This window comes from Oncorhynchus nerka, linkage group LG21 (genome assembly GCF_034236695.1).
Source record: "Oncorhynchus nerka isolate Pitt River linkage group LG21, Oner_Uvic_2.0, whole genome shotgun sequence".
Classification (NCBI taxonomy): Eukaryota; Metazoa; Chordata; class Actinopteri; order Salmoniformes; family Salmonidae; genus Oncorhynchus; species Oncorhynchus nerka.
The window spans coordinates 30,155,743-30,176,215 of NC_088416.1; the positions used below are offsets into that span (position 1 = coordinate 30,155,743).

Below are 20,473 nucleotides of genomic sequence, written 5' to 3' on the forward strand. Positions count from 1 at the left end.
GATTTGCATGTTTACCTCTCGGTGAGATTGATCAAATTGCATTACCTCCCCTGGTATTGACACACCACTAACTATACATAAGGAAATGAACCATTGCCCAGTTATCACACTCAAAATCGAGGTTTATAAATGACCCTGATATGAATGCTGTGATGTAAAAAGATTATCAGCATTAATCTGATTCATTAGGCTGATTTATTCGTTTTATTTTAGTGTCTTCACTCACAGGGACAATTATGTCAGCTAATTGAATCACTCAAGGCTGACCATCTCATTTGCAATGAAGGAAAATGAGGTAATTGTCATTTCCATTTGAATGAGGGCTGCAGTGATAGAGTATGACTAGTGGGGTGTTGAAGGTGGCTGAATCCATAATGGCCTTCTAAGTGGAACTTCGTCACATAGAAGTCTCAAAGCTCTCCAATTGGCCAATAGCTCATTAGTAGCTCACAACAAAGTTTGACATGGCGCGACGGCACACTCAAACTGTGAAATTGCACGACACAACAGTCATTCTCATAAACCCCATCAAAGGCGATGGATAACGATTAAGGGAGCCTAATATGGCCCTTTGAAGTTCAGTGGGGGGATTAGCCTAGCTAGCAGCCATCTTGATTCAACAGCCGGGCGCAGCACTAGACAGAAATACCCGTCTTTGTTCACACACCTGCATACTGCAAACACATATTATTATTCTCCTGCAGTGCCACGTATCCCAGCTCTTCTCCTCCACCTTATCTCTTCCTTTCTTCTCTTACCTATAAATCTCTCTTCCTCTCACCGCTGGGCTCAACCACTGGCCCTCAGTGTAGCTAGTTGTCTCCACAATGAGTCATCGATTACACTCCTCTTGGGCAGAACACTTTAATTGCATGACTAAGATTCCCCCCTAACAATCCTCCACCCACTCATGTACACACGCGCACACAAACACCGCCAGGGAGAGCAGAGACTACTTCATCATAAGCGATGTTGTCAGCTGTCGTATAACTGGCTGAGGAGGAGGCAGCCTGGCAGGGAGGAGTTAACGATGTGATGCATCAAACCCACCACCGTATTGATGTGAATGATCCAGCGATGGTGAATGGGGAGCAGACTGTAACTGTGGCCTCCCTGTATGTGTACACACAATCACCATCTTCTTGGCAAATGGTCTGTTGACCTTAGACAGCAGGAGTGTTATTACCATTGTATTATTCACACATTCAGAGTTAGATATGCTTTATTTTAAGCAATTGCTATCACGTGTAAATGTCTAATATTGGTCCACTTGTGTGATTGTCTTTTGTGTCAGTGTTTGTGTGTGTTTCCTCAATTGAATAGAACGGGCCAAACGTTGTGCTCACTGTCCCTCCTCCCACTCCCCAGGTTAACAATGCCACGGCCAGGGTGATGACCAATAAGAAGATGGTCAGCCCCTACCCCAACGGAGAGGCCCTTAGCACCCTGCCATATGGTAACCAGATGCAAACTACTCCATTAGCCTCATTATGATCCCTAACTAACTGTTAGTCAGCTGCCCATCTCACTGTGTATCCCCTATCTATATGAAACCCTCCTGTTTCTGCCTTCTCTCTGCTTCTCAGCAGGGTGGAAGCTAAGCCCAATGGTGCAGGCCATGTACGGACCAGAGCTCTATGCAGGTAAACCTCGTCTTCCTCTTAGATTTCATGCCCTTCATTTCACCCAAATCTGACTTAATTTAAGCATCCCTAATTCATAGTGCCCCCAGGCATTGGATGTTCATACCCTCTCTCTCCTTCCCTCTCCCTCAGTTCCGGGGTTCCCCTACCCGTCTGCGGCAGCGGCAGCCTCCACGGCAGCTGCGTTCCGTGGTGCTCACCTTAGGGGCCGGGGAAGGCCAGTGTACGGCGCTGTGCGTGCGGCGGTGCCGCAGCCTGCCCTCCCTGCCTACCCTGGGTAAGGGATTCAACTACAGAATCCATCCTCTGAACGGACACACTTAACATGATGTTTATATACGTTCCTTCAGTAAATTCAGGACTTTACTATAAATACCAATAAGTGTAATGTCATTAGTTTGTAGTATAGACAGACACAAACTCTCTCTGAGCAGAACAATCATTTGATCCTCTGCGTCACACTGCACACAAACACCAGACACATTTTCTTCCTATTTTTCTATGTTCCAATAATTCCACTAGATTGACTCACAGAGAAACTGTACTGTGTTGCATGTTGCTGGGCTGTGCCAATTGGTTAATGGGGATGCAACTGCTGTGGACTGCAATATTCTGGAAATGCAACTGCAATATTCTGGATTTTTTTTTTTTTTTAACTAGTGCTGCAGGAAATGGCTCTTCCATATTTAATCCACTACTGCCTGACTTCAAACAAACGACTGGCTGATTTGTCCTCTGTCTGTCCAGGACCTTGTCAATGTAAATGGGCCTCTGTTCCCTCTCCCTGGGGGATGCTGATAGAGGATGGTACCCTATAATACATTCATGTTGATAATATCACTTGGTTCAGCAGTAATGGAAGAAATAAATGGAAGTGTATTTCCTCTGCATGCTGCATGTGTGTGAAATAACTGTTCTATCTCTCTCCTTGTCCGTTCACTTTTCCCCTCAATCATCGCCCTGTTTACTTTCCTCCACACTGGCTTTCATTCCTGCCACTTTGGTCTTGGACCATCTCACTGTACACACTGACCCTTTCATCTCCACTGTCTGCCATCTCCTCTGCTCCTCCCTCCTTTGTCCCTTCCTATTTCCTCCCTCCACCCCTCTCTTCACCTGCCATCTCCTCTGCTTCTATTCCTCCCTCCTTTGTCCCTCCCTATCTCCTCCCTCCACCCCTCTCTTCACCTGCCATCTCCTCTGTCTGCCATCTCCACTGTCTGCCATCTCCTATGCTCCTCCCTCCTTTGTCCCTCCCTATCTCCTCCCTCCACCCCTCTCTTCACCTGCCTTCTCCTCTGTCTGCCATCTCCACTGTCTGCCATCTCCTCTGCTCCTCCCTCCTTTGTCCCTCCCTATCTCCTCCCTCCACCCCCCTATTCACCTGCCATCTCCTCTGTCTGCCATCTCCACTGTCTGCCATCTCCTCTGCTCCTGTTCCTCCCTCCTTTGTCCCTCCCTATCTCCTCCCTCCACCCCCCTCTTCACCTGCCATCTCCTCTGTCTGCCATCTCCTCTGTCTGCCATCTCCACTGTCTGCCATCTCCTCTGTCTGCCTTTCTCTCGTAGCGTGGTGTATCAGGATGGTGGGTTTTATGGAGCTGCAGACTTATACGTAAGTAAATTCACACTCCCTCACGACTCTCTCTCCTTTCTCTCTGTGCGTTTCTGCATGTGCATAATTAATTGCGCTGCACAGAGCTGCCCAAATGTGACTGGGAAAAAAACGACCGTTTCATGCACACAGCTCCTATGTTGAATTATGCTAATAGTTACACTCTGTACTTTACCATTCCACCGCTGCCTGGGATCACACCTGTGGGTCTGAGTTTTCCCAGAAGACAGACTGTAACAGAGGGTGTTGTAGTCTGGTGTTGTAACACGGGGTTCCAACATGAGTAGCCAGGCCGCTCTGTGTGCGCTTGTGTCAGGGCGCGTGTCTGTCAGTGTGTGTGTGTGCGTGTGTCCAGGTTGACAATGGCTGTTTCTGTTCTCTCTATAGAATAGTGTTTCAGGACTCTGTCATTAGTAGCAGATTGCCTCAGGTAGGGTCATTACCAAACACAGTGTGTATTTTTATTATCCCTCTGGTGATTATGATCTTTTGATGTTGTTTTGAAACGGTAACTTGCTTTTCATTTTCCTACTAACTCACTGACATCTGCACAGGTGGATTGTGGGGAAGGGGTTTGTTACTAAGCTACTAAACAGCGTGTGTTTTTGCCAGTTTGTTCAAAGATAACCTGGTCCCTGAAAGGTAGACTGCTGGCAGTGATGACATGAAAGGTGGCAGTTGTATTTGTCTTGAAGTCACTGGCAGAGAGCCTCTTATTTCATACAAACACCAATGTTCCCAGCACCATTTCTTATGATTGGAAGTTACCACATCCATTATGCTGAGTAACATCCATAGCTGGAACAGGTACAGAGATGAGCTGGAAGATACTCTATCTGTGTAGCAGCAGTGCCCTGTGGGGCTGAAAATAAAGACGAGGAGAACACGGTTTCTTATTACTAAAGCCTGTCCCCAACCCCTTCCCGGTCTGGACTCTTCTCCGAAGCATGCTGATCCACGTCTGCATGCTCTACAGGCATAGGTCTACCTTTTCTCTCTCCCCCTTACCTTCTCTCACAGCCCCCCTCCCTCTGTCCTGTCACTAGTTGTACTGCAGGTTTCCAGGGGAATGCTCGGGGTTGTGTTCTGTATGATTAGGTCCAAATGCAGTGGTGTGTTCAAATAGATTTGCATTGAATCGGGGCAAGCATGCTGTCTCAATGCCAGGAGGTGACACTGTGAGTGTGTGTGAGTGTGGCATCTCTATTTTCCCCCTCTCTCTCTGTCTTATATGCATATGAGAGATCACAACGATAATATGGATGGTTCGTGTAAATGTTACTTATCTTTCTCTATAATTCTGAATCGTTGATATGCTGCATTATTGACGATTGTCAACAACCTCCAGTGTAATTATTATGATTTTGTTTTTACATTTGTTAATACTTCAATCTTTAACCACAAATGTTCTAAACTTGTTATACTGTGATTCTTTAACTCTGCACTTACACAACTCTGCCTCGGTAATGATCCTGTCTACCTCAGCTGTACCATGGTAATAACCTCCATTTGTCCCTCTGTCTCCCAGGGAGGCTATCCTGCCGCTGCCTATCGCTTTGCTCAGCCTACTGCTGTAACCGGGGCAACTGCTGCCGCGGCAGCTGCTGCTTACAGTGACAGGTAAGAATAAGGAGGATCGTCTGAGGACTCAGAAAGCAGCAGCCTCGAAATGCAATAATGTGGCCAGACTTTTACACAATAACATGCAGGGCTATGACTCATAGTAGAAATGATTTTAGTTGTGTTTATTTTGGTGGGTATTTATGATACATGTGATCTTACAGATCTTTTATGTGATTTGTAATATCTCAGCCTATTTATGAGTCAGTGCAAGGTGTGTGTTATATTCTCACTGTAACTATGTGCAGCTGAAATACATATGTGTTGGTATTCCTCTGGGACAGTTATGGGCGAGTGTACACTACAGATCCCTACCACGCTCTAGGTCCTGCTGCAGCTGCCTATGGAGTCGGTGCCATGGTAAGAGCCCCCCAGCCGCAACACTACAACAACAGGCTGGAAACTGAGTTATCTTCACTTTATGTAAATGTAGTTATTTACTCCTCGCTCATCTTTTTCACTGCTGTCTGTTGTTTAAAAACAGATACATCCTCCTTTCCTTATTTCTAATTTCTCTTTATCTCTCTCCCTTTCTCTCTCCTCCAGGCTAGTTTATATCGGGCTGGATACAGTAGGTTTGCGCCGTACTAAACAGCACTCGCACCACGGAATTCCACATTTCTGAACCTCTTCATTTGGAAAGAGCTCCCCTCCATTTTCTACGGGTGGTAGTATTAACCCATGTGTTTTGGAAAAAGGTCATCCACTCAAGATAAACTCAACTGTAACTCGGCTTGCTTCAACGGTCACACTCAGTGACATAGTAATGGATGAATGAAAACTGCCTATGAATTTCAAGACTGGCATCAATAATTGAAGACAACTGTGGGAAGAACAAGAATGGTTCCATAAAAAACACTATTGGACATGAATGGAGAAATTGCTGCCCACCAGTAACTTTTTACACTACATCACTACAAACCTTTGCTCCTGATAGTCTGGTAATAATACCCAAATGTAAAATGCACACATATGTACACAGCTCAATGTGTTAGTATGACCTAAAAGTAGGCCATCACTAGCGTGAAATCTTAGGTCCTTTATATGAAACACTACATTGACAACCTGCCCAGTGTTGGACTCCCATCAGTTAAACAATGAACACATCCAAGTTGTTTTTTTAAAGAACCTGTTCAACAAAAAGGTGAATGGCACGAAGAAACGCAAAAGTAGCAAAAAGTCCATAATCTGAACTACAAAAGCTGAGCGACGACGCAGTTAAATCTAGGTAACAGCTGTTGCTCGGAAAATGATTAGAGAAATCCAAACAGTCTACCATTACATTACATTACACCACCAACCCAACTGTAAAGGACAAAAAAACGATAAATGGTGTGAAAATGACAAGGAAAAATAAACAAAATTACTTGTTTTTGTTCTGCATTACCTCAGTTTTTCTTTTCTATAATTATCTATGAAAAAGCATTGCTTAAAGTTATTATATAATGTGGATGCAATGAAATTACATCCACTATCATCATAATTTTCCCATTTTCCAGTTGATTAATACTGTTATTGCTGGTCTAAGTATTATGATTATGATTCTTACTGTAGTTGAAACTATAATGACACACGTCTTTTGATCTGTATCATGTATCCTTACTATTATATACCTACATTGTCTTCATTTTTCCTTTTGAGAATATTGTACAACTCATGCCTGCTCAACACAACTCCGTGTACATGTTCTCCTTACTAGACTATATGACATTCCAGGTGTAGCATCAGAATGGTGACTGAACGGGGTAAAACCATTGAAAGTGTCTGGGCATAGCTAACATGCTGTAGAAACCAGTCATGCAAGCTGGACCCAGCCATTCACAGATAAGAATGGAATTCTTAGGGGTTTGAGGGAACACACCAGATGGTAGAAAACATGAGAGTTACAAACACTGCAAGTTGATGTTACTTTTGGTTTCACCATTTTTAATATATATTTTTTTGTCAAGTTGACACAAATACAGACACGCGGGAAGTGAAACAATGTAATGTTCACCCAATGCAATCTTCCTCCTATGTCTTCGGGAATGTTCTAGTCCAGTATGTATTAAAGTCACTGCCTCAATGCTACTTTAAGGTACAGGAAGTGACCAACAAAAATATATAAATAGTCTTTGACCTATTATGTATCTCCATATACTCTGAATATGTTATTGCTATTGTTTGTCTTTTGGTTCCAAAGATTCTCTAAAAGCACATTTGTTGGTCAAGTGTACACATTTATTATACTTTTTCTGATTGTTCTTGCTGTTATTTTAGCTCTTTTTCTATTTTATGGTGGGTTCAAAGTGCTCCCTTTCAGTTTGCTGATGGTGGTGTTTTAAAAGCACCGTGTCCTAGAACATGTTATCTGAGAAGTGGAGAGGGAAGATGGGGGCAAACATGAATTTATTTACATAATTTTATAGCAACAGATTAACAGACTTAAAATCCCCAAAATAAATTTGGGAACTGTCACAGTTGGTCTTTTAAAACGGGGCTGCTGAATGTGCCAAGGGGTTTGGATGAAGTGGTCCCAGGCAGATAAATCAGTGGAAAATGTTGGGTTCAATATAACATTTAGGAGTCCACAGTAGACTTGAGAGGAGAATTTGGCATTTTGATAGAGAATAAATGTCAGACTAGAGTGAGTGTGATGGTGAAACAAAGTGTTCTATTCCACACCATTTTAAAGAGCCCCACATGCCTCCTTTTTCCAGTTGGGAGTCAGTGTGTAGTTCAGGAACAGTTGTAGGGTGGAGGACCCAGGTAAAGAGCTGAGCCATAAACCACCTGTTGACATGATGATTACCATGTTACTAGCTGTTTTATCAGGCCGGCAGGGATGCATACAGCCGCATTAGTTATTCTGTGGAGTATTTATGCCATGATATCGTGAGAATAAGAATTTTGAACTTCTCTTAAAAAGTATTAAAAGTATCAGTATGCATGTTTTTGTGAGAAGGACAGGGTCAAAAGTCATTTCATTTGTTGCATGAATCAAAACAATTTCTATGGAAAGGAGGTTATGTGAAATATGAAGGCAGGATTGAGAGGGGTTTCAACATAGTCCATTTGAGTTGGTTTCTAGTTGGGGGGGAATAATATGTCAAATACTGCTTGTTTTGTTAAGTTTATGCCTGGGTTATCTATGTTCTTCTGTGGTCATGGTATCATTTGAATTACCAGTTATATCCCTTAGTTCAATTTTAATTTGGAATGTTGAACCCCTGCAGTGTTTCTTTTGAAGTATGTTTAGTAAACCAATGATGTTGTCCCACCATGCACACAGCAGTCCAGCACAGACTGAACTGTTGTTTCCAATGCCTTGCATTGTAGCACAAGACTGCTCTATGGCACAGCAACTGACCATCCCTCCATAACCTTCCACTTGTTACCCAGCAGTGGAGACTCCCATGTGCCCTCTCACGGCTGCTGTGATCACCTTAGACCCAGCGGTGTGTCTCTTACCCCTGCACTGTGCTGAAGTCAACCTAGTGGGAGTTGTTGGACCGGGATTTCATATGAGTTGGAATTGCATGTGACCTTTTTGTTTTCACATGTGCATTGCTAAGCTCATTGATCCAAGTGATATTGTTTTTATTTTCTTCAAGTGACTTGTGTATTTCTCTTCATTTTTTTCCATCTTCATGTTTGCCTTCTATTTCCTGTCATTGTTATTGAATGTACATAATAAACGGTTTGGTTTTTATACTCTTCTTTTCTCAACTACTTATTTGGGTAAAATGTTTGATAGATTTAGTTGCCATTGATTATTTTTATGTAATCATAGGGTATGGCTTGGTCACACAGGCCATACCTATTGTTCACTAGTAGTAGAGCTGGAGGAAACTGCCAACTTGAACTCTAAAGTAGCCAATTTTCCCGAACCAATCATTGTGTCTAATCATTGTGTCTAACTAACCATTGTGTCTAAAGTTAATGAATGTGAATGTCTGGGTTGAGTTTGGAGGAAATCTCATATCCCTGTTAATTGCTCTAATGCACAAGAGGCTAATTGCCAATTTGATGACATGCACTTCCAGGTGATTGAAGTAGGACTAAGTGAAATGATTACATTGAGGGCTGTTTGATCAGTGAAACAATAAAGCACATGGATCCACTGAATTATTGAGGTATTGACCCGACAGACTCGCCCATTATGAGATGACCATGATGGCTATAGGCAGGCAGAGTAGAACGTTATAATGCTCTCATTCCTAGAGCGCTACAGATCTATCATTAATATCAGTAAACTGCTATTTGCATGGGGAAATGACATGATGGAATGCAGTTTGTTTACATTTGGTGGCTCAATAATGGTATGAACATTGAGGTAAATTGAATCCCACCAACAATAATTCACATCTTGTACAGTGTCACCTAGTGGTGAAAACCGTAGTACCACTCAGTCTAGCTTGTGCTTCTTTTTGTGAGAATGAATCAGCCCTCTGCTGTTAGATATGACTAACAAAAATACCTTTTAACATTCCATTTGAATAACACTTTTTCAAACGGCACAATATGCATAGCATGTATTTATATGCATAAACGTGTTTATAAAGTGGGATGTAATCTTTTTTTGAAATGGCATCCACCTTTACGTAAGATGTTAAGACATGGTGACAAGGGTCTATTTTATCGCTGCCAGGTCCTGTCTCTCCTTCACACATGCCTGGCGCTGCCCCTGCCCATCCCTGCAGTTTGGCACCCTGATACAGACACATTCACGCCTCCTCCTGCCTGAGACTATTAGACACTGTCTCTGGTGTTTTCAAGTAGCATGTTGCAAAAAGACTCTTGTCACATTAGCTCAGATTCAGTAAGCTCATTCTATCTGGATCCAGCCTGAGTAAAGAAAAATGCCATTAATCAATTGAGCCTTAGTCACGGAATTATGGAAATCATGTTGCAATGCAGGTTCTATACAAGACATATACATTTGTAGCTGAACTTCCAAAACATTTCTGGGCCATGTGAGAGTGCATGTATAAATGTATAAATGAAATTGTATTAGTCACATACACATATATAGCAGATGCTATTGCGGTTGTAACGTTTTTTATATATGTTAAACTGTTAGGTTGTCTTTGTCTGTGGGTGTGTGTACATGAAAAGCAAAGCGATCTTAATCAGAAAGGCTGTGTCCATAGTATACATCATAGGGCTCGCTGATGTTGGTGGTCTGAGGACGAGGGATGGAGTAATCTTTGTCAGGATCTATTTCCTGAAACACAAACGTAGTGAAACATTAAAACATTTGTGCAGTAAAGAATGTCAATTAGTTGTTCAGCATTACATATACATGGCTTGTAATGGCAAGGGTCATATTCTTTTGTAAGCTGTTATTTATCTTTTATGAACAACACAAGACATAAACATTCAAATGACAACATCATACAAACATCAACCACATCACACCTGCCCAGATCCACTAGCACCCCCCACTACTTTCCTCCACATGGCCTGAAACTGCACCATTTTGTAAGTCTCCGTAGCCCACGCTCTTTCAATATTGAAATAATAAATCATTAGATTTTCCCATTGTGTTAACGATGGCGAATTGATTGATTTCCACGTTTTTAGTATACGTCTTTTCAAGATGAGTGATGAGAAGAGAATTGTCCATGGAAAACAGAAAGGAAAATGCCGCACACTGCTGCTCACGCTCCCAGGTGATATTTATTTATAACAACGTTACAACCCTTAAGTTTTCATCAGGCATCCATGTAAAGTACCTGGATGTGCGTATGTTGTTCAGTTTTTGTTAGAGAATCATCCAAACCACCGGGTATCTCACTACACCCCCATGTGCCATGTCTTGAAATATGCAGACAGACGGATTAAAAGTACATTTACATTGTAATACTTCAGACCGCCAACTTTCTAGCTCCACCCACAACTTCTGGACTTAATAGCATTCCCAGAAGGCATGGATTATTGAGTCTGTTAGTTTTACACTTAAAACATGACTCTACACTTGTGCTCTAGAATTTGTGAATTGTGTCTCTTGTAAAATACTATACATTATCTTATACTGGATTAAGTATGTATTTTTGTTAGTTATTATTTGTTACAACATGCTGATTCTCGTTCCTATAATCACCCAGTAAGCCCAGAGCCATTTTGACGCCTACTCACTGTCATTGAGAATCCAGACTCATATGGTGATTGGAAAACGGGGTCTTGTTTTCTGCCTGAGGAAGAGAACACGATACAGTGACTCAATTATCTGCAGATTCCATACAGTGAGTATTAAAGTGACAGATTGTGTAATTAACCTCATATGTCATATTTTATTCATTGGAGCGAGTCCATATATAATGTAGCTTCCATGCTAACTTATTAGTACTGTACCACCAGTCCATTTTCTGTGTTTCTAATGTTATGTTGCTGATTAACTAAACGTAGACATGCAGTACAGTACATTTCCCTGCTTTACTCCTTTCCAGTGTTACTGTTTCTCACTGCTCCGTTACTCACCGTCGTTCTCAAAGCTTCTGTTCTCCCTCCCTTCTTTCGGGCTCCCCAGCCCTGGCAGGTTGGCGTTGGGACTGGTCCATCCACCAAAGTCTAGGGGGCCCTCCTTGGAGCTGGCCTCCCACCTGCAGAGGAGAACCACTTGGGCTAGTCCGTGGCCCAGCAGCAGGACCCAGCCGTTGGCCACCAGGGCTATACTCAGCACCGGGTCATCCCACTGCGGCCGCCGGCCCATCTCCATGTTACCCCGGGTCAGCAGGGCGATCCACACCACCCAGATGGCAGCAGACAGCAGCAGGGTGAGGCAGAGCAGCGTGGCCTGGACCTGGCTCTGTCGGTGGCTGCCCCCGCTGTAGCTGTAGGTGAGACAGGAGCGGCAGAGGCAGCACAGGGAGAGGACCAGGCCGGCGGCCAGCAGAACCAGCACGTAGATAAGCAACATGACAAACTCCCCCTGGGAGTACTGGCAGGGCTGGCCGTCCCGCAGCAGCACGATGATCAGCCACTCTGTAGCGATGACCACCTGGAGGGTGGAGAGGGCCAGAGCCACCCCAGCCTCCCCCCAGCCCCGGGCTACAGAGAAGCCCAGCAGGGCCAGGCAGCGAGCCAGCAGGCAGGAGAAAGCCAGGGAGAACAGCACCCCGAACAGGAAGAGGCGCGTGGGGCATGTCTGGGTGGTGAGGCGGATGACGAAGGCAAAGGTCAGGGCGAAGACCCCCGCCGTGCTGAGCAGGAACAGAGCCATAGAAGCTATGCTCCCCCCGATGCCCCTGCGCTGGCGGGACGACACACACATCCATAGGGTCCAGAACAGCAGCCCCACCAGCAGCCCTGAACTGACCACAAAACCCAGTGAGGCCAGGCTCTCCACTACGATACCCCACGCCGCCTGACGGTCACACAGGTAGGAGTACACAGGGTCCAGATCCGCCCCACACCCCAGGATTGCATCCTGGGAAGTGGAGTTTGAGGAAGAGTTGCGTTGGAGGAAGGAAGTGGTGCCTCGGTTGATAGTGGATTTTACAGTGGGATTGTTAGTGGTGGTATTGGGAATAGCATTAGAGCTAGTGGCAGCACTGGGAGGGATGGTTTGGTTGAGGTTGCTGGCATTCAGTGTGGTCTGACATGTGCTGGGAAGTGGGACATTGAATAGTAGGATGAGAAAAATAGATTTGTGTATCTGGAATGGAAAGACCATCCTTTTGTTTTGTTTTGTCTGCATGTTGTTGTGTCCTTCCTCTCTGGTTTTCTGTTTTGATGGTATACTCCCTGCTCAGATGGGCCTTTGCTACCTGGAAAAAGTAGCATACATGAGAGCATGTATTTTTAACTCTGAATATCTTTATTTATAGAGCATAGCGGTATTTAGGACAATCAAATCAATTAAGGTGCTTTTGAATAAAGACTGGGGAGTGTCACACAGGGAAAGACATAACAGTGGAGAAACAAAGGAAGACAAACATGACTGGCTTGGAGAGAATGGGAGAGTGAAGGACAGAGAGAGAGAGAGAGAGAGAGAGAGAGAGAGAGAGAGAGAGAGAGCAGCCAGAGGGAAGGGAGCAGTCAGACCACAGACATGCCAGGACAGGGAAATAACTTTGTGTACAAGGTAAGAATAGAGGAATTAGGAGTGATTTAATTAGGAACAGGTTCTAGATACTCTACATCAGGGATGGACAACTTGGAGGGAGTCGGGGCCACAGAAAATCTGAACTCATCATGAGGGGTCGCAGTTGCTCGCGGGTCTGCGTACCCACATTGTTTTACAGATCATTTCCTGCAATTCTACACATTTTGCCACAGGGTGGAGAGAAATTTTTAGATAGCTGGCCGCAAAACTAACTTGGGGATCTAAAAAATGTTAGCTGGCATGGGCTAATTGACAGACTATCAGTGCTTTATATGACAAGAGAATAACTGCTGATGCACAACCACCTTTCGAAATTGCACCTTGTATATTCCACTATTTTAACTCGCAGCAGTAAGTTGAAACCCCAACTGATTTCGTAATAAATCGTAAATAAATGGTGACGTCCCGTTGCCCATCCCTGCTCTCCCACAGAGGAAAAATATAGACTACATTAACTCATAATGTCGTGTGAAACCAGGAAAGACGGCAATAGGGAGTGAGCGTGACAGTGATGAAATACAAATGCAAGGGGGGTTGACCCACTGAGATTGAAGTGAGAGGGAGTGAGAGAAAGAAGCCAGAGATAGACTCCCCTGATAGTTGATTGTCACTTCCTCTAGTTCATAACAGAGCCCTTGTTTCAGTGTCAGAGATTCAAATATGACATTTAATATGCTTATCGCTGGATAAATATGGCCCTGGCCACTTTATATAACCCTTAAGGATAACTCCGTTTTGCACAGAGGGCAGGAGATAAAACCTCTAAAAGTCACTAAAACATCTCTATCAAGTCTATCTTCACTGATTATTTAAGGAACATGTTTATGTGGCTGGTAATTTGTTACATAACATAAACAAATATTGAATAAAACAATTGTTTTGAATGTTTTTCCATTGATTGGGTCGTTGAATTGGTTGACAGTAACAACAGTCGAAACGATAATGATTTAATTGTCACCCAACAACAGGAGACATGAAGGCATCGCTGCCTCAACTGTTTACTTTTAATCTTGTGGGCAACATTTTTACTGTAAAACAACAAACTCTTCCTGTGGCAAAACAGGTGGCAAACAAATTGGTAGATATACCTCCATTCAAGCTACTTTCAAACTAACAAAGAATAGTAACATGAATTACTTACCCTTTATCCCGAGGCTTCAGTGCATCCACCTCTGTGGTCGGTGGTTATTTCTGATCCTACTTGTAGTTCCACTTGAGATTTGCAATAAACTCTCAGCTGATGCATCAGTAGACAGTCATCTATGTATGAACGTGCCTCCTAACTCAAATATGTTCCCATATCTTTCACAGGCAGTGCTCGAGGGAGGGAGGGAAAGCAGGAAGAGAGGAATGAGAGATGGAGTAAATTATTTTGGAAACGAAAGATGATGGGTTTTTTTTTCACCTCACCCACATTTACATCTAGTGGTGAAGCGATAGGAGAGAAGTTTGGACTGACCCACCCCTGACTTCCCCTCCTCTCACTCTCTTTTTCTTAGTCTATCTCACAAAACAGCAAAGTATAGGTGGGGCTCGAATCCCTGGAGGCTATGGAACAGGCACTAACACACACGCACGCACGCACGCACGCACGCACGCACGCACGCACGCACGCACACACACACACACACACACACACACACACACACACACACACACACACACACACACACACACACACAGTATTAAAGAAATGCTAAGGTTGAACATCTATCTATGAGAGTTGACCACATGATTGGAAATGATATGCATACGCAAGGATCTGAATGCCATGTCATCATAAATAATCACACTGCTGGTTGCTATGTTAAAAAGAGAGAGGTTACAGGTGAGAGGGAGGGTTTCCACTAGTTACTACAACCACAAACTCAAAATGGGCTATTCATTCAAACAAAAATGTGCTTTTTGGTTTTAATTTAAGGTTAGGTTTAGACACAAGTGTGGTTAGGATTAAGGTTAGGTTTAAAGTCTAATTTTTGTAGAAATGGACATGGTTTATTACTTTGTGGCTGTAGTAACTAGTGACAACCGAGGAGGAGGAAGGAGGAGGCTGAATAACACAACTGACTCATCTAACTGTCCCTGAGACTAACAGTAACCACTTAGACATAACCTCACAACACTGATACCCCTCAGGGAGGGAGAATGCCTTCCAATGGGTCTCTGTATGAACAAGCCCGTGCTGAGCTCCTGGGATCAAGTTTGTACAGGCAAGGACGTTCTGTAAGGTGTGTGTAAATGGAGCAGAGTGGATCAACACTGAAGCTTTCATAGAGACAGACACACAGGCCGGGATAGTTTGTCTGTTCACAGTATAGGATTTCCATAAGCTTCAGGGACCTAGGAGAAGAATATACAGTATCAGCAGACTATCAAGAGTTACTAAATACATATTAAAGCACAGACACAGACTGACCTATGAACACAGGGCATCAACCAATACAACGTAGCAACACAAATGGCAAAGACGTTTTGAGAAAGATTTTTGGGGGACTGTGAAATAAAGGAGTTGATTTCGCCATCCTTTCGTGTGCTAAGGGATTGTAACACCCAGGACATTGTCTGGGATATTCCAAGAGTGGCATACTGTATTATTCTTACTCAATATTTGTGGTTGGTATGTCATGGAAATGAGACATTGTTGTCTCAACTGGTGACAGTTGGATGTGTTTCTGAGATAAGGACATGTACAGTATGTTTGGGAAAAACCTAACATAGTAACCGGTTGTGAGAAATATATACAGTACCAGTCAAAAGTTTGGACACACCTACTCATTCAAGGGTTTTTCTTTATTTTTACTATGTTCTACATTGTAGAATAATAGTGAAGACATCAAAACTATGAACTAACACATGGAATCATGTAGTAACAAAAAAGTGTTAAATAAATCCAAATCTATTTTAGATTCTTCAAAGTAACCACTTTTTGCCTTGATGACAGCTTTGCACACTCTTGGCATTCTCTCAACCAGCTTCATGAGGAATGCTTTTCCAACAGTCTTGAAGGAGTTCCCACATATACTGAGCACTTGTTGGCTGCTTTTCCTTCACTCTGCGGTCCAACTCATCCAAAGCCATCTCAAATTGGGTTGAGGTCGTGTGATTGTGGAGGCCAGGTCATCTGATGCAGCACTCCATCCATCTCCTTGGTCAAATAGCCCTTACACAGCCTGGAGGTGTGTTTGGGGTCATTGTCCTGTTGAAAAACAAATGATAGCCCCACTAAGCGCAAACCAGATGGGATGGCGTTTCACTGCAGAATACTGTGGTAGCCATGCTGGTTAAGTGTGCCTTGAATTCTAAATAAATCAGAGACAGTGTCATCAGCAAAGCACCACCACACCTCCTCCTCCATGCTTCACGGTGGGAACCACATACATGGAAATCATCTGTTCACATACTCTGCGTCTCACAAAGACACGGCGGTTAGAACCAAAAAATCTCAAATTTGGACTCACCTGACCAAAGGACAGATTTCCACCTGTCTAATATCCATTACTCGTGTTTCTTGGCCCAAGCAAGTCTCTTCTTCTTATTGGTGTCCTTTAGTAGTGGTTTCTTTGCAGCAATTTGACCATGAAGGCCTGATTCATGCAGTCTCCTCTGAACAGTTGATGTTGAGATGTGTCTGTTACTTGAACTCCGTGAAGCATTTATTTGGGCTGCAATCTGAGGTGCAGTTAACTGTACTGAATTTATCCACTGCAGCAGAGGGAACTCTGGGTCTTCCTTTCCTGTGGCGGTCCTCATGAGAGCCAGTTTCATCATAGCGCTTGATGTTTTTTGCAACTGCACTTGAAGAAACTTTCAAAGTTCTTGACATTTTCCATATTGACTGACCTTCATGTCTTAAAGTAATGATGGACTGTCGTTTCTCTTTGCTTATTTGAGCTGTTCTTGCCATAATATGGACTTGGTATTTTACCAAATAGGGCTATCTTCTGTATACCACCCCTACCTTGTCAAAACACAACTGATTGGCTCAAACGCATTAAGAATGAAAGCAATTCCACAAATTAGGCACACCAGTTAATTGAAATGCATTCCAGGTGACAACAACATGAAGTTGGTTGAGAGAATGCCAAGAGTGTGCAAAGCTGTCATCAAGGCAAAGGGAGGTTACTTTGAGAATCTCAAATATAAAATAGATTTTGATTTGTTTAACACTTTTTTAGTTACTACATGATTCCATATGTGTTATTTCATCGTACTGATGTCTTCACAATTTTTCTACAATGTAAAACATAGTAAAAATAAAGGAAAATCCTTGAACGAGTCGGTGTGTCCAAACAATTGATTGGTACTGTACATTTGTTAAAGTTTCAAACTACAGTCTGCTATGGTGGAGCAATGTAGAACAAAATATGGTTGAATTATATGCTTATGAATGTTCATGAAAAGAATGTCAGTTATTAATTAAAAGTATAACATACTCAGATTTTCATTTGATACCCCATCATGGAAGGGGTTGTATTTTCTCATATTTTCTCAGAGATGACAGAAGAGCAAAGGACAACATGAGTATTGAAAATAAAAACTTTAATGTATCTATCAGGACATACAATCACACATACACATTCCGTCATATAAATGTGTTTGTAACACATCAACATATTTATATTATGTTTTGGTGGCATACCGTACACTAAGAAGGGGGCGGTGTTGTAACACCACAGGGATAACAGGGAATGCCTTCACCATAATGATCTATGACAAAGCATCACACACCCTCCTCCCTGCTCTCATCCCTTTCGTTTCCTGTGTGTTCACAGTAGCACACCTTATCAACAGCAAGTAAAAAACACAATGCAAAAAAGAGATTGGGGTAGAAAAAAAGGGAGGGTAACGAAGATAGAGGTTCCATTGGAAGCAGAGACATATTTACAGTTCTGTGGTAGACTATAAGCAAGTACAAGCTAGTCATAGCTAGTCTTTTGCTTGCGTCCAATTCTGTGGTTGATGGTTCACAGAGGAATTGGGGGACTAACGGGATCTGAGTGGTTACAAAAGGATAGAGGGAAGGGGGAACCGAGGTAGGCTAATGTAGAGAGGGGTGGGGGTGGTCTTGTCTTATCACATCAAGTATCACTTATGTCCTGTATAAAATACAGTATAATAATATTATATGATAATACTAAAAATAAACAGTTCAGTGTTCCGTCTGCCCACCGTATGTGGTCTTTCAGGCCGCAGTGCCTGACCACAACAGACTTAAGAACAGCGTGGAGTGACGAGACGACTTTAGGGGGATGGCCAGTCGCCTTATGGTGGCGCGCCAGACTAACACAGAAGGAAAGGGTCAAGAGCGTAGAGGTTAAGGGAAGGCAGGAGGCAGTAGTCTTAGATGATTCCATATTTGGCCAGATCACTGAGCTCCATGTCGCCGTAGGCCTCCCATGGGCAGACCACTGCTATGTCTAGAGAGAATGAGAGAGGGAGAAATAATTACTAATGATTGTCCAGTTGATGAAAAAACACTTGTTGGTTGTCTTGGTTGTCGATATACAGTGTCTTCAGAAGTAATTCCACATTTTGTTGTGTTACAGCCTGAATTGAACATGGATTAAAACACACAATACCCCATAATGTCAAAGTGGAATTATGTTTTGCACATTTTTTACAAATTAATAAAAAATTCAAATTTGAATGTCTTGAGTCAACACATTTTCTTGGATGGACCCACTCTGTGTGCAATAATAGTGTTTAACATAATTTTTAAATGACTACCTCATTTCTGTACCCCACACATCAAATTATCTGTATGGTCCCTCAGTCGAACAGTGAATTTCAAACTCAGATTCAACTTCAAAGACCAGGGAGGTTTTCCGATTCCTCATCACAAAGGGCACCTATAAAATAATAAAAGCAGACATTGAGTATCCCTTTGAGCATGGTGAAGTTATTAATTTAACTTTGGATGGTGTATCAATACACCCAGTCTTTACAAATATACAGGCGTCCTTCCTAACTCAGTTGCCGGAGAGGAAGGAAACCGCTCAGGGATTTCACCATGAGGCCAATTGTGACTTTACAATGGTTATAGAGTTTAATGGCTGTGATAGGAGGATGGATCAACAACATTGTAGTTACTCAACAATACTAACCTAATTCACAGAGTGAAAAGAAGGACCTCTGTACAGAATAAAAATATTACAAAACATGCATCGTCTGCAACAAGGCACTAAAGTAAAACTGTAAAAATGTGGCAAAGCTGTTCACTTTTTGTCCTGATTACAAAATGTTATGTCCAATACAACACATTACTGAGTACCACTCTCCATATTTTCAAGTACAGTGGTGGCTGCATCATGTTATGGGTATGCTTGTAATCTTTAAGGACTGGGGAATTTACAGGGTAAAAAGAAAACGTAATGGAGCTAAGCACAGGAAAAATCCTAGAGGAAAACCTTCCACCAGACACTGGAAGATGAATTTACATTTCAGCAGGACAATAACTTAAAACACAAGGCCAAATCTACACTGGAGTTGCTTACCAAGAATACAGTGAATGTTCTTAAGTGTCCGAGTTATAGTTTTGACTTAAATCTGCTTGAAAATGGTTGTCTAGCAATGAGCAGAGCTAAAATGTTTAAATAATAATGGGAAAATATTGTGCAAAACTCTGAGACTTACCAAGTGATTTGAACATGTATAGACTCAAGGGAGTGAAAACTTATGTACGTATACTTATTTTCATTACATTTTGCAAAAATGTCTCGAAAGATGTTTTGTCTTTGTCTTTGTGGGGTATTGCGTGTAGATGTGTGATCATTTTTATTTATTTAATCCATTTTGAATTCAGGCTGTAACAACTAAATGTGGGATAATTCAAGGGGTAAGAAGACTTTCTGAAGGTGCTGTATACTGAAAGTAGAAATATACAAATATATAGATGAACAAACATGACTACTGATGATTGTAGATGGAATATCAAAGTTACCTGTGCCAAGACCCTCCATGCCTGGGATGTCATCACCAAATCTGCAATTGACAAGGAAACATGTTTGTATCTTACAGATGATAGAATTTGTCTGTCTGTATACATGTTTGAGAATGTGAGAAAACTAAGTGTTAGTGTGAATATGTGGAACGGTTGTGTGTGGTTCTTGTGTGTATCTGTGTGAATGTGTTGACAGAGAAAGATTCTCACCCTTTCTGGCCAGGCTTGGGGGCCTTGCTCTTGAATGTACGGGTTTGCCTCTGCTTGAACTTGGGGGGTCCCTTCTTGGGGTGGTGGGGCCAGCTGTCCCAGCGGGCGTTGCCAAGGCACTTCCTGCAGGGGGAGCTGTGTTCATTTCTGCAGAGGTCTGACACAGAGAGAGACAGAGATTGTTACAAAACTGTACAGAAAATAACATTTGAAATGTCTGTATTGTTTTACATGTTTTGTGAGTGTAATGATTACTCTTAATTTCTGATTGTTTATTTAATTTTTGTTTATTTCACTTTCTTTGGTAATGTCAACATGTTTCCCAAGCCAATGAATCCCATTAGAAAGAGAGATGG

The 20,473-nt window shown here is 42.6% G+C and overlaps 2 protein-coding genes and 1 pseudogene across 6 annotated transcripts in view; 1 reads left to right on the top strand and 2 right to left on the bottom strand.

The window, feature by feature from the left end:
- The window catches only part of LOC115104279 (RNA binding protein fox-1 homolog 2-like), a 41,103-nt gene extending 32,534 nt beyond the window's left edge, over nt 1-8,569 (top strand). Inside the window, exons 7-13 of one of the 5 annotated variants that reach the window (XM_065006566.1) lie at nt 1,369-1,456; nt 1,590-1,643; nt 1,776-1,920; nt 3,213-3,258; nt 4,787-4,878; nt 5,163-5,238; nt 5,425-8,569. In XM_065006566.1, coding sequence (XP_064862638.1) covers nt 1,369-1,456; nt 1,590-1,643; nt 1,776-1,920; nt 3,213-3,258; nt 4,787-4,878; nt 5,163-5,238; nt 5,425-5,469 — 546 coding nt within the window. In that variant the 3' untranslated portion in view covers nt 5,470-8,569. Of the gene's footprint in view, nt 1-1,368; nt 1,457-1,586; nt 1,644-1,775; nt 1,921-3,212; nt 3,259-4,786; nt 4,879-5,162; nt 5,302-5,424 lie in introns of those variants that run through there. The other 4 variants (XM_065006565.1, XM_065006564.1, XM_065006563.1 and 1 more) reach the window with 4 other exon arrangements.
- LOC115104278 (G-protein coupled receptor family C group 5 member D-like) lies at nt 8,108-14,441 on the bottom strand. Its single transcript, XM_029625641.2, has 4 exons — nt 14,109-14,441; nt 11,341-12,629; nt 10,999-11,054; nt 8,108-10,084 (listed from the first exon to the last, which is right to left on the bottom strand). Exons 2-4 carry the CDS (start codon nt 12,557-12,559, stop codon nt 9,986-9,988), a joined length of 1,374 nt encoding a protein of 457 aa, XP_029481501.2. The 5' UTR covers nt 12,560-12,629; nt 14,109-14,441; the 3' UTR covers nt 8,108-9,985.
- Nucleotides 14,442-17,489: 3,048 nt separating this feature from the next.
- Nucleotides 17,490-20,262, bottom strand: LOC115103637 (retinal cone rhodopsin-sensitive cGMP 3',5'-cyclic phosphodiesterase subunit gamma-like; annotated as a pseudogene).
- Nucleotides 20,263-20,473: the final 211 nt, after the last annotated feature.

Excerpts from the sequence above, each read along its gene's own strand:
- LOC115104278 (XM_029625641.2), bottom strand. The coding sequence starts at position 12,559 with ATGCAGACAAAACAAAACAAAAGGATGGTCTTTCCATTCCAGATACAC. Across the intron at positions 11,055-11,340 it reads CAGAAGCTTTGAGAACGACG|GCAGAAAACAAGACCCCGTT; the intron begins GTGAGTAACGGA and ends TCTCTTCCTCAG. Across the intron at positions 10,085-10,998 it reads AGTCTGGATTCTCAATGACA|GAAATAGATCCTGACAAAGA; the intron begins GTGAGTAGGCGT and ends TTTGTGTTTCAG.